General features: G+C 56.5%; 1 protein-coding gene across 1 annotated transcript in view; it reads right to left on the reverse strand.

Moving 5' to 3' along the window:
• The window catches only part of PRDM15 (PR/SET domain 15), a 47,466-nt gene extending 40,540 nt beyond the window's left edge, over positions 1–6,926 (reverse strand). Inside the window, exons 1-4 of the mRNA XM_029940619.1 lie at positions 6,907–6,926; positions 2,701–2,746; positions 2,074–2,167; positions 152–305 (exon numbers count right to left, since the gene is read on the reverse strand). Of these exons, the coding sequence (XP_029796479.1) occupies positions 152–305; positions 2,074–2,167; positions 2,701–2,737 (285 nt within the window). The 5' untranslated portion in view covers positions 2,738–2,746; positions 6,907–6,926. The remainder of the gene's footprint in view (positions 1–151; positions 306–2,073; positions 2,168–2,700; positions 2,747–6,906) is intronic.
• Between the last annotated feature and the right edge of the window lie 6,395 nt (positions 6,927–13,321).

Here is a 13,321-nt window from a genome sequence, read left to right on the forward strand (position 1 = left end):
AAAAGGAAACAAATTAAGATAAAAAAGAAGCAGTGTTACTAAGGTAAGAGGCCTGATGATCTTTAAAGCTATCTGAATCTGCTTAGGATCCCCGGACTCGGCAGCTGGCAGGCCCCACCCCCCTCTCCAGCCCTGCCGGCCCGGCCTTTACCTTCAGCGGAAAAGCAGATTCCTTCTCCCATTTGGCAACTCTCCTCGACTCAAATGGACCAAACTGAGTTCGTTTGACGAGCTGAGTTACGGCAAACACCCCCTCGGCCCCGTCTTCCAGTCGCCGGATCTCCAGGTTGGAGGGAAGGGATGATCTGGAAATGGAACAGGAGGCCCTCTGTCCCCGAGCCCTGCTGGCTGAGGGCAGCCACTCGCACCGGGGACAGGCGGCTCAGATGGCCTAGAGCTCGCTCTCATGAAACACCATCTTTGGGGTGGATGAAGAGCTCCTACCATGGACAGAGGCAGTGACGGCCACCCAACTCTTCAAAAGCCCGAGCCCCTTGACAGTACCCCAGGGCCCTAGCAATACCCGCCCAGAGCATACATGGCTTGGGGTGGGGGGACATCTACTAAGGGATGTGTTTGAAACCCACCCAAGAGACAGGCCGCTGCAATGGCCCAACAGAGAGGAAGGGCGCCAACTCTCCTCGCCCTCCCCCTAGAGCCACATAGCCCAGGGTTGGGGGGGGGGGGTCCCCGTGCTGAGACACCACGAGGGAGGGAGCAGTGCCACGGCATTCCAAGGACCAAGAAGGGTTTCCCTTAGGTTGAGTGAGCCAGTTTCCCCGAGGATGTTTTCACCTAAACTGAGAGAGTCAGGAACAGGGCCCTGGAAGAGGCAGGCCCGTGGCCTGGGACCCCGAGGGCGCGGGCGAGCCCGACCCCATCCAGGAGCAGCTCAGGCGCTGGAATGCAGCCCCTCACAGGGATGGCAGAAGGCCGGGCTGCAGAGCGGGGAGCCGTCGCAGAGCGCTCCCACCACGGGGCAGGAGGCTGCTGCCAGAGTTCAAGAGCGACAGGCGGCCAGAGCGAGGTTTCAGCTCTCTTGCTGGCCCTCCACTTCAGGAAACACCAGCCTCCATTTTGAGAAGCTGAGTGATGTGAGAAAAGGTAACTAAATAAAGAGGCTAGGAAAACCAGTTGGGAAGCTTCTAGAAACAACAGACTCCTGACCACATGCCTGCAGAGGGTACTGTTACTCTGTCCGCTCTGCAGAGGAGGCCGCAGAACACAGAAGGAAGGCCTCGTCCCAGCTCCACCGGCCGCAGGCCCGGGCGGGGGATGGGCTGTCCCTGGGAGCCCGAGACACGGCCCCCGCACGATGTGGGATCTGCTGGGCCTCTGCCTTGTCCCCCGCCCCCACCGCCCGGCTCCCGCTGCAGCCCACTTTGCCCGCGGCGGGCACCGCCAGACGGCAGGCTGAGGCTCAGGCCGCGGGGGAGCCTGCAGCCGCGGCCCATCGCTTCCTCGGCCGCCACGCTGCGTCCTGGCCGGCTCGGCCCCTGGGAGCACCGAACTAGACCGAGACACTCGCGCTGAAGCCTTCGAGGCGTGCCAGGCCGCTGAACAGGTGGGTGGGGGTGAGCGGCGCCTGGGGCTGGAGGGGGTTAGGGAGGCTCCACCCCGGGCCCTCACCGTTCACACCTCCTCATCTGGCTGTTCACTCACACCCCTCGTCACATCCTTTAATAAACCGGAAGCAGGGAGGGTTTCTCAGAGTTCTGTGCGCCGCGATGGCCATGCAGAAGAATCTGAGGAGGAGGCCGCAGGAGCCTCTGGTCTGCAGTGTCGTCCCGAGGACACGGGGCAGCCCGGGGCTCGCGGCTGGCGTCTGAGTGGGGGCGGGGCGGCCCTGTCGGCTGAGCCCTGAGCCTGGGGGTCCCCTGCTGCCTCCGCCCGGCAGGTCAGAGCTGAACCCCGCTGGCGTCTGGGAACTGCTTGGTTGTGTGCAGGGACCCCCACGCTGGAACCGGGTCCGAGGACCCTCCACGAGCTCCCCTCTCTGCAGGTGCTGAGCTGGCGTTCCTGTAACCCTGTCTGACAGGAAGGGCTGTCCAAACAGCAGGAGGCAACACTCACCTTGCCCTGCTTAGCACAAAGGAGTCTTTGACCATGACCACGGGGCCCAGCTCCGGACACTCGGAGTCGTGGTACTGGCTACAGTCCTCACACCCTGCAAGAGATGCCAGGCATCAGAGGGGCCCGGGAGGGGCCTGGCAGGGGACACCCAGAGGCACCGCAGGCCCCCGCCCGAGGAGGGGGACCCATGGTGCTCCTCCCCCTCCCCCAGTGTGAACATGGTGCAAACGCAGGAGGTGGCCCGGAGGAAAAGACTCTGGCACGTTTCAAAGTGTGCGATCACCTCTCTGGCGACAAAGAACAAGATCTACCAAGGACAAGAAGAAATGAAGATGCACCAATTCAACCTGCTTACTGGACATCTTACGTGCCGGGAATCTCTTCTGAATCAAGAGCCACCCCCTGCAACGTGCCCTTGACCCGAAGTTCTGAGAAAACGACCCTTTCAAAAACCGCACGCGCCTGCGGTCTCTCGTGCAACACACTGTGTTCCGTGAAGCGAGCAAAGTCATGTCCACTCAAGCAGCAGCAGCGTCTCCGTGTTCCGGAAACACAGTGTGGATGTGGCTTTGCCCGGATGGCCAAGCGCGCCCCGCTGCAGCTGTGCACAGGCCCCGGGCTACTTACAGATGAACATGATCTCCTCGCTCCCATCCTCGGCCATCTCTGACACCTGTCGGGGCAACAAGGGCCGGTTTTAGTGAGCTTTTTGCCAAAGCAACTTTTAAAGACCCTTGCTCTCCGAGGTCCCTGAACTTGTGCGGAGACCTTACATTAGGCTTTACAGGCACCAAGCAGCGGGGTCCCCTCTGCTGTGATGAGGCTGGGGGCTTGGAAAGGTTTCCCCCCCTAAAATAACGTTTTTAAATAAAAGCGATTGATTGGAATGGCCTCTAGATTAGAAAGTCTTCCCGAACTCAGACTTTTCATCTTTTTGTATCAGCCACTGGTTTCTATTTGTAAAATAAAAGGATCACCATTTTCAGGAACCGGTTTCACACTGACCCCTCCAGTTCTCTTGCCTCCCTCACTGAACTGTGAATTGCTCAGAGGCGACCAGGTTGAAGACCACCTCCTTCAGCTGCTAACAGGGGCCTGACACCCAGGCACACCCACCAGCAGCGCAGAAAATGTGACGACAGCACTCCAGCCTCCAGCAGAGTGGTCACCTGTTTTCTGTTGAGCGTGTGCGGTCAGGCAGCGGAGGTGAGCCACCCCTACTTATGTGGGGGATGATCTGGACACGTTAATTCTCGGACCCAGATCCTCCGGTCTACAGAACAGAAGTAAAACTGCCCCTCACTGAAAACAACCTGCACTCTGAAAACAACATACCACGATGATGAAAGAGACTGAAGAGGTCACAAATGGGACAGGAACAAGCACTGTTAAAACGTCTGTCTACACAGCTCAAAGCAGTCTACACATTGCATGCAATCCTATCAGAACACCACCAGCATCTTTCACAGAAGTAGCACAAACAGTCCTATATTGTGTAGGGAGCCACAGACCCTCCCAAATAGCCAGAGCAATCTTGAAGAAGGAAAACTAAACAGGAGGCACCACAATCCCAGATTTCAAGATGTACCGCGGAGCACGGTGATCAGAACTGTAGAGCGACGGCATAAAATAGACACACAGATCTACGGGATGGAAGAGAAAAGCCCAGAACTACACTCACAATTATAGGGTCAACCAGTCCTCAACAAAGCAGGAGAGAATATCCAATGGAAAAAAGTCTCTTCAAAAAATGGTTTGGGAAAACGGAACAGCAGCATGCAGAAGAAGGAAACTGGACCACTTTCTTAGACCACACACAAAAATGAACTCAAAATGGATAAAAGACCTAAATGTGAGACATGAAACCATAAAAATCTAGAAAGGAGCACGGGCCATAATGTCTCTGACACTGGCCATAGCAACACTTTTCCAGATGTTTCTCCCAAGGCAAGGGAAACAAAAGCAAAAATAAACTCCTGGGACTACCTCAAAATAAAAAGCTTCTGCACAGCAACGGAAGCAGACAACAAAACTAAAAGACAGCCTACAGAATGGGAGAAGATATCCAATAAAGGGTTAGTATCCAAAACGTATAAAGAACAGATATAACTCAACCCTCAAAAACCAAATAATCCAGGGGACCTGGGTGACTTAGTTACGTGTCCAACTTGGGCTCAGCTCATGATCTCAAGGTTTGTGGATTCTGGCGTGCATCGGGCTCTGTGCTGACAGCTCAGGGCCTGGAGCTGCCTTGGATTCTGTGTCTCCCTCTCTCTCTGCCCTTCCCCTACTCACACTCTGTCTCTCTCAAAAATAAATAAATATTTAAAAAAAAATTTTTAACTGGTAATCCAATTAAAAAAATGGGCAAACTATATGAACAGTCATTTCTCCAAAGAAGACCTCCAGATGGCCAACAGACACATGAAAAGATGCTCATCATCACTCAATGTCAGGGTAATGCAAATCAAAACCACAGTGAGCTACCACCTCACACCTGTAAGGCTGGCTAAAATAAAAAACACAAGAAACAACAGGTGTTGGTGAGGCTGTGGGGAAAAAAGGAACCCTTGTGCACTGGTGGTGGGAATGCAAAACGGTGCAGCCGCTGTGGAAAACAGCTCGGAGTGCCTCAAAAATCCAAAACAGACTGACCAGATGATCCAGGAATTCCACTATTGGATATTTACCCAAAGAATATGAAACTACTACTTTGAAGGGACATGCGTCACTAGGTTTACTGCAGTGTTCTTTATAACAGCACACAGAAGCGGCCCAGTGTCCACTGACTGATGAATGGATAAAGAAAATGTGGTATTTATATATGTATATGCATATTTATATTTATATAAACACACACACATATATGTATGATGGGATATTTACCATAAAAAGAATGAAATCTTGCTATGTGCAGTGACGTGGATGGAGCTAGAAGGTATATATAATCCTAAGTGAAACAGGTCAGAGAAAAACAAATACCATATGACTTCATTATTCATATGTGGAACTTAAGAAACAAAATGAACAAAGAAAAAAGGAGACAAACCCAAACACAGACTCCTAACGACAGAGAGCAAACTGACGGCTACCAAGGGGGCGGTGGGGGTGGGGAAACAGGTAATGGGGATTTAAGGGCGCATTTAGCACAATGAGCCTGGGGAATGGACAGAACAATGAATCACCAGACTGTGCGGCGGAAACTAATACACCGTGTATGTTAACGACACTGGAATGAAAATTTTAAAAAAACTTTGTTTTCAATGTTTTCATCAGAGTTCAAGGAAAACATCTTTCTTTAAAAAACTGTTTATTTATTTGGCAGAGGGAGGGGCAGGGAAAGAGGGAGAGAGAGGATCCCAAGCAGGCCCTGCGCCGTCAGCACTGAGCCAGACACCGGGCTTGAACCCACACACCATGAGATCATGACCTGGGCCGAGATCAAGAGGGGGATGCTCAAATGACTGAGCTACCCAGGCACCCCTAAAATATACTTCAAAAAGAGTGCACACCTCACGCAGTTTTGGGGGGCAGAGTGCCCTACCCCAGCAGGCACGACCCGTCTGAGCTCCCCCCCACCCCATTGTGCGGGCCCCTCTGTGCTGCGAGGCTCCGTTTTTGGCAAAGCGCACAGGTCGGCACCTCCCGAATGCTCATGTCATGCGGCCTCTGCCCCGTTTCTATCCCAGCACCTTGAAGAACGAACAGCAGACAGCGCAGCGTCCGCGTGAAAACTCAGATTCGCCACACACGCGTGTACTTGAGCTGAGAGGAGAATCATGACTCCGCTGTGGCAGAGTGAGTCCCCGGCGGGGAAACGAGGCACAGACGTGGGATTTCCAACCTGCCTCTAAAAGGCCAAGGGTCAGTAACCAGGGCGTTTATGTCTTCCGAACAGAGTCCTGTGTTTTCCCTTCCTGGGAGAGCATCTCCGGTGGTGCCAGCACGTGTACCCCAGGGCTTCCCGGCTGACGGGGGCCCATCTGGCATGGGGACAGCAGCTGGTCACCGAGCAGAAGGGGAAGAGGGATGAAGAGGCAGAAGAAACCCAAGGAAATCTGCGGTACTGCGTTCCTGGGGCGCCCCGAGGAGCAGAGCCCCTCCACCTGCCGCCCTGGCGACAGCAGAGAGCACCAGGCAAGGACAATGGCAGGCTCCTAAGAAGCTGCTCGAAGCCGCAGGATGGTGGCCGGCAGATCACAGGGTCCCCACAGGACTTGTCAGAGTCAGGGCGCAGACCAGGTGCCTCTCTTGGGTACTTCCTGTACGTGCCTGGCTGGATCCGCTGAGCCCCGGGGGGCTGCCCATCCACTTCTGTTCTGCACCCCTCAAGGGAAGCAAAGCAGACGGCCTCCTATCCCCTGAGTGTCCCCAAAGGACGGGCCCCTCCAAGCATACCTGCTGGGACAGAAACACAGCCAACTTGGTTTTAGTAATGGCTGCAGGGAGAAAATGAGAGCGGGCAGGACGCATCGGGAGGTTTCAGCCTTTTATCACACACAGAAATGCTCCAGGCCCCAGAAAGAGCCTTCGGATCCCCGAAACATGGCCTCTGAAATGGTTCTTTAAAGCCAAGAAAGCAGGTCTTGTCCCCCTGGACGGCAAGTCAGGCCTGAAGCAAGGGTACCCCTTGAAGCCTGTGCTCTCCTCGCAAAATCCCTAGAGCTCAGAATGTCCCTTTGTACCTTGTCCCAAGAAGCCCAGTCTCTAGGTGCCCCCAGCATGGAAGAAACCCCCAGAACAAGGATTTGTGGATCGCGTTTTAGGGAAAATGACCAGAGACCCTGAGTGTGAGATCTGGCCGCTGTAACCAGGAACCCCGGGAAACCTTACCTCTGGCAGTGATTCTCCAAGTGGGGTCCCCCGGACTGGCAAGCAGCAGCACCAGCAGCACCCAAGAATGTCTCTGAAATGCACATTCTCGGGCCCGTCCCCAGACCTGCTGAGGCAGACTCCAGGGGCTGAGGCATCGCACGAACCTCCAGATTATTCTGAGGCACCTCATATCTGAGTGCCTCGCATCTTTCTAGCACATATGCGACCCCCTACTACGTGAACCGACGGACCACGGCAGCGGGCGGCCACCAGGAGACCACAGTAACAGCAGCGGGAAACCAAAGTTATCACGAACGCCAGCTGGGCTCAGACCAGGACTACCCGCATGGAAGCAGGGGAGGACGGGGGAGGCGGCGGTGAAGGCGATCTCGGACACACTGGAGGTAACGGGTTCACAGGTGACTGGAGTGCACAGGCGGGCTCCAGTGATGCCAGCTGGTAAAAGCTGCCGTGACAAAGAAGCGACACGCGAGGACCAGCCTACCCCATCTCAGGCTGAGCTGTGAGCTACAGGTGAGGAGATGCTGGTACTGGGGAAGGGACAGACCCACGGGTCAGCGGAAATCGAGACCCACACAATCATGTTCAACTGCTTTCGATGAGGCCATAAAAGCAATGCAGGAAGGAAGGACGGCCTTCCCGGCAAGTGGGCATGGCAGGGGATGGGCCGTGCTGTCACACCTTCCACAAAAGTTGTCATAACAGATCCCAGACTGAACACATTAAATTGAAAAATTTTTTAGAGAAACATAGGAGGAAATCGTTGAGATCTAGGGTAGGCAGTTTTTAGACTTGTCGCCAAATGAGTGGTCTATAAAAAGAAAACTAATTGGACTTTATCAAAATGTGAAGTCTTGCTCTAGAAAAAACATGTGAAGCGGGTAAAAAGACCAGCTCAAGACTGAGGCAGCTTTGCAAACCACCCAACCCTACACCGACCAGGCAAAGGACTCTCAAAACCCAGCAGGAAGAGACAAGCCATCCAACTGGTAAGTGGGCAAAAGACTAGACAAGACACTTCACCGAAGAAAATATGTAAATGACAAATGTCACAGGAAGAGATGCCCGACCCCACGCCAGGGACACGCAAGGCATCACCTCACCGGGATGGGCAGAAATGCGGCGGGATGGCGGATGCCTGGGCGCTCTGTGCGGCCGGCGGGGCGCGGGCAGCCTTCGGCCGTTGACTGGCTGGCCGCTCAGGGCCGCTTCCCTCAGAGAAAGGAAGGCTCCCCGTGCACACAACCGTTCACAGCCGTTCACGGCAGCCCTGACTGGAAATGAGCCCCGTGGCCCTGAGCAGGGGACCAATCTGTGGTCCACCCACCCCCTGGATGACACCCTGCACTGAGAAGGACTCAACTACCGATACACGCATAACAGGCTTGGGAGGACCCTCCAGATCGGCACCATGGGGGACACGCCACTCCCAAAGGTCACATACTGTGTGACCCCGTTGACCTAACCCCCCGAGATGACAACATATGCTCATGGGGACTGGAGTGCTGGCTGGTGGGTGGAGGGACAGTGGGCGGGGGAGGGGCGGCACGGGGACGCTTGCAGGGAAGGAGTGCAGTACCCGCACTGGGACACTGGCACCATCTGGCTGTGACCCAGCACTGGAGTTCTGCAAGGTGTCACTGCTGGATCTGGGTCAAGGGTGGTCTTTCTTACGATGGTATGGGAATCCACAATGATCACAAAATTAAAAGTTCAATTACAAAAAGATGGGAAGGGAGGGGCGGCTAGGAGGCTCAGTCGGCTGAGTGTCCGACTCTTGATTTTGGCTCAGGTCATGATCCCAGGGTCATGGGATCGAGCCCCACGTTGTGCTCTGCGCTGAGTGTGGAGTCTGCTTAGGGTCTCCTCTCTTCCCCTCTGCCCCTCACTTGATTGGCTGCGTGGGCCACGGCAGGACACGGTCCTCTCGCCCTCCGTGGGCTGCTCTGCCCTGGGGGTTCTCCCCCACAGCGTCCTGGTCTTGGCTCTCCCGGGGCCCAGCCCCCACCCCTTCTCACCTCTCCCCTGGCAAGATCCCTCCCCAGGCAGCCACATCTGGGCGTGCGGGTAACTCCTGGGAGACCCACACAGCTTTCCAGCTGCCCACCCACATCTTCATGTGGAGGCCACAGCAGCTGAACATGCCGGAAACGGGCCCAAGACTGTTCCTGGCTTCCATGCCCAGCGTGGCCCTCCTGGACCTCTCAAATCTCAGAACGTGGTTGTCAGATACCCGGTCTCACCCCGTCCACAGCACCCCTGCCCTCAGACACCAGGTCTCACCCCACCCCGCATCACCCCTGCCCTCAGACACCAGGTCTCACCCCGCCCCGCAGCGCCCCTGCCCTGACACAAGGTCTCACCCCACCCCGCAGCGCCCCAGCCCCAAGGCCAATGGTTCCAGGGACCGTGCCTCTCCCTGCCTTCCCCCTCACCCCGGAGGGCTGCAAGGACCTCTGGAAGGCCCTTCCTGCTCCACCCTGGCTGGCCAATCTATTGTCCACACCACAGAGGGGCCTCTAGAACTCGAACCTAGCCATGTAACCTGCCAGGCTGAAAGCTCATAGCTCCCTCCTGCCCCCAGGGCAGACCCCAGCCCTCTGCCCACCTCACCCTCGCTGACCCTCCCAACCACGGTGGCCTCCATTTAGCCCCCAGAAGCACCCAGCTCCTTCCTGTCCCCCGGTCTCCCGCTGCTGCTCCCTGCGCCTGGAAGCTCTCCTCACTCAGCCACTGGCTGATGCCTCCTCACCCTTCACACCTTAGCTTAACGGGCACGGCGGCGGGCAGGGTTTCCTGGCCCAGCTGTCCAGATTTAGACCTTGAGACACTTTCCAAAAGCTCCCTGCAGTTTTCCTTCCCCGTGCCCTTGACCACTGAGATCACCTGTGGGTGTTACGTATGCAGTGGTGGGTGACAGCTGCTAACGGAATCGGCCACGTCTCCGGGGCATCCCTTCCCCCCGCCCCAGCTGCGGACCCAGGTCCCCTCCTGGGGCGCGGCCTGCCTCCTACCCAGCACAGGTCCTGCCCTCTGAGCCAGAGCCCAGGCTCGCCCTGCAGACACCTTCTCCCTCCCGAGATCCCGGATGAAGCTGGCCCTTCCTACGAAACCGGCATCTCAAGCTGTCACAAATCAGGGACCACGTTTGGGCTTTTTTTTTTTTTCACCACATTTCCCACAGATCCTGATGCCAATCTTCGTGCCCGCTCCCTTTTCTCCCGCACCGTGTGGACCGCACACCACAGTCAGCGGAGCCCGATCGCTTCTGGCCGGGCTCCTCGGAACTGGAAACGTTCAAATGCTTTGTTTGTGACACTTATGCCAGGAAGTTCAGGCGGCAGTCTGGGGAGACCAGCAGGGGGAGCCGGGAGAGACTCCCTGCCTTCCAACCAAAAGTGACCCTACCTGCTTCTCTCGCTCAGGAGTGACAGGGCGCAGGCCCATGACTCAGGCGAGGCGACGTCCGTCTCTCGCCCAGGCCTGCTCTGTCCGGGGCCAGCTGGACAGGCATGCACCCTCTCCCCTTCCACAACATTCGCAGGACTGGGGCACCCCAGAGCCTGCTGGGGGGAAGCCTGGAAGGGCCGGCATGCGGGATCCAGGTTCGGCCAAACACGTACCTCACCCTTCACTTCCGGGGAGAGTGCTCAGCTCCCCGGGGAAGCCGCACTGGCTCCTTCTCACTACGAACTGGTCTGAACAGCCTGCAGCAGAACGGCCTGTGGTCACCAGGCGGGCCCACCCAGCTGTTCTGCACAGAACTTGTCGGGGTGACTTGGGAGCCCAGAGCTGCAGGCACACAAACATGGGCGGCCCGGTTGGCTGGAGCTCCGAATCTGGCCTCGGGATCAGAGCCGGCCCGTCTGTTCCTGACGCCAAGAGGGACCGTCTCACCTCCTCGAGCCAGACCAGGCCCGAGCCGGACCAGCCCGGAATGCTTTGGGGAAGGGAAGTGGAAGCTGCAGGAGCCCAGGCTCCTAAAACGATGAGATAAGATAAGAGAAACAGACCCACCAGCCTAAGGACAACTTAAGGACAGCTCCAGCCTGGGCAGCGGGTGTAGGCGGGAACAGGTGGCTGGGAGCCTCGCCTGAGGGGAGGGGGCCTGTCCAGGACCCCCAGTGGGAACCCCAGCCCCCTGCAGGGCTGCCCCAGCCAGGAGCCCTCCCCATCCAAGGGGTTGGCCCTTCTTTATTCTTCCCCATACTTCTCTCCTTCTTCACGCCCTCACAGCTGTCTGACTCCACACACTCCCCTGCCCTTCTAGTTACAGAAGCCTCCCTCCATGGAACCGAGTGCTCCTGTCGTGGACAACCATTACTCGGGACCCACAGGGTCGGTCCCAAGGCCACAAACACAGAAGGGGCCTACGCACAGCACAGCGGCCGGAGAGACCGAGAGCCCGTCCGTCAGCTTCTCCGCCAAGGCCCCGGCCCCGCCCTCGGTCGGAAAGCCCAGAGACCTCACTGGACTATTTTGAGTGTTGCGGGAATGTTCTGTGGAAACAGCGCAGCTCCTCACAACCCCAGCCGTGCGGGGTCATCTACGACCCGCCGTCCATCGAGCTGTGGAGCGAGAGACGGAGCAGAGGTGCAGCCCTTCTGTTCCTGTGCAGACCACACGGTTCAAATTGCCTCGGGAAAGTCCCCGGCAGTGCTCTCGCTGGGTCCTAGGGGAGTTGTATCGTAATTTTTGAGGAAGGTCCACACTGTTCTCGAGAGCGGCCGCACCAGTTTACCTTCCCACCAACAGTGAGGAGGGTGCCCGTCTCTCCACACCCTCGCCAGCATCTATAGTCTCCTGATTTGTTCATTTTAGCCACTCTGACCAGCGTGAGGTGTTATCTCCATGTGGTTTGTGTGCTGATGCATAGGAGCACATGTACCCCAATATTCATAGCGGCACTGTCAACAATAGCCAAATCATGGAAAGAGCCTAAATGTCCACCAACTGATGAGTGGATCAAGAAGATGTGGTATATATACAATGGAATACTCCATGGCAATGAGAAAGAATGAAATCTGGCCATTTGTAGCAACGTGGATGGACCTCGAGGGTGTCATGCTGAGCAAAATAAGGCAGGCAGAGAAGAACAGATACCATATGTTTTCACTCATATGTGAAACAGGAGAAACTTAACAGAAGACCATAGGGAAGAGGAAGGGGAAAAAATAGATAAAGAGACGGAGGGAGGCAAACCATGAGAGACTCTTGAATACTGAGAACGAACTGAGGGCTGAAGAGTGAGGGGGAGAGGGGAAGGGGGTGATGGGCATGGAGGAGGGCACTTGTGGGGAAGAGCACTGGGTGTTTTATGGAAACCAACTTGACAATAAACTATAAAAGAAAAAGAGCAAATAAAGTTGTTAAAAAAAAACTGCCTCCGGGAAAATAGGTCCGTGCCAAGGGTCCCGCAAGGGGGGAAGAGAGAACAGAGCCCCTGAATGATCTGGGCAGGACGTGCAAGCAGACGCCCTTTAAAGAGATGACCTACAATATGGTCTGACTACTCAGGGTCCCTCGCGCAGGTGGGAATCGCACCGTATTTGTCCTTTTGTGTTTGGCTCGTGTCACTGGGCATGAGGTCCTCCAGGTTCACACCGCACCCAGCAGGTGTCAGAATGCCCTTCCCCTTTAAGCCTGATGGCTCTTCCCTGCATGGACAGGACGCGGTTTGCTTGTCCCTTCATCCGCCAAGGGACATGTGGGGCCCCCACCCCTCGGCCACTGTGCAGAGCGCTGCTGTGAACGTGCGTGCACAAGTATGTCTTCAAGTCCCTGCCCTCAGTCCTTTCGGGCGCAGACAGAAGTGGGGTGCCAGATCTCACCGGAGGTCTGCTCAATGCTGAGGGGCCGCCTCCCTGCCTCCTGGACAGCCGCACCGGTTCCCGGCCCCAGCAGCGGTGCCCAAGGCTGCCGGCTGCCCCCCATCCCCCCAACACCTGCTCTGCGTGTACAGCGCCATCCCGGTGAACACGAGGCGGAAAAAGACGCTCTTTCACCGTGACCGGCAGAAGCACTGATTTAGAAAAAGCAACCGGCGTTGAAGCATCACGAGAGGAAAACATGACGATCTTCAGACACACGCAGCTAAAAATAACTCAAAGGAAGAGGCGTTTTCAGGGAGGCCGTTGATGGAAGCGTGAAATGAAGATTATCTCTTGTTTGTTGGCCTGGCTGGGCCCTCCCCGTCCCTCCTGGGACCATGTCTGCGGCAAGGAGATGGATCTGGAGCAAGGTGATGGAGTCCCGGGGGCCCATTACCGGCCCAGACTGAGCCACACACACACACACACACACACACACACACACACACACACACCCCGGTCCAGACTGAGCCCCACACACACACACACACACACACACACACCGGTCCAGACTGAGCCCCCCCCCCACACACCCCGGTCCA

Source organism: Suricata suricatta, chromosome 5 (genome assembly GCF_006229205.1).
Source record: "Suricata suricatta isolate VVHF042 chromosome 5, meerkat_22Aug2017_6uvM2_HiC, whole genome shotgun sequence".
In the NCBI taxonomy this organism is placed as follows: domain Eukaryota; kingdom Metazoa; phylum Chordata; class Mammalia; order Carnivora; family Herpestidae; genus Suricata; species Suricata suricatta.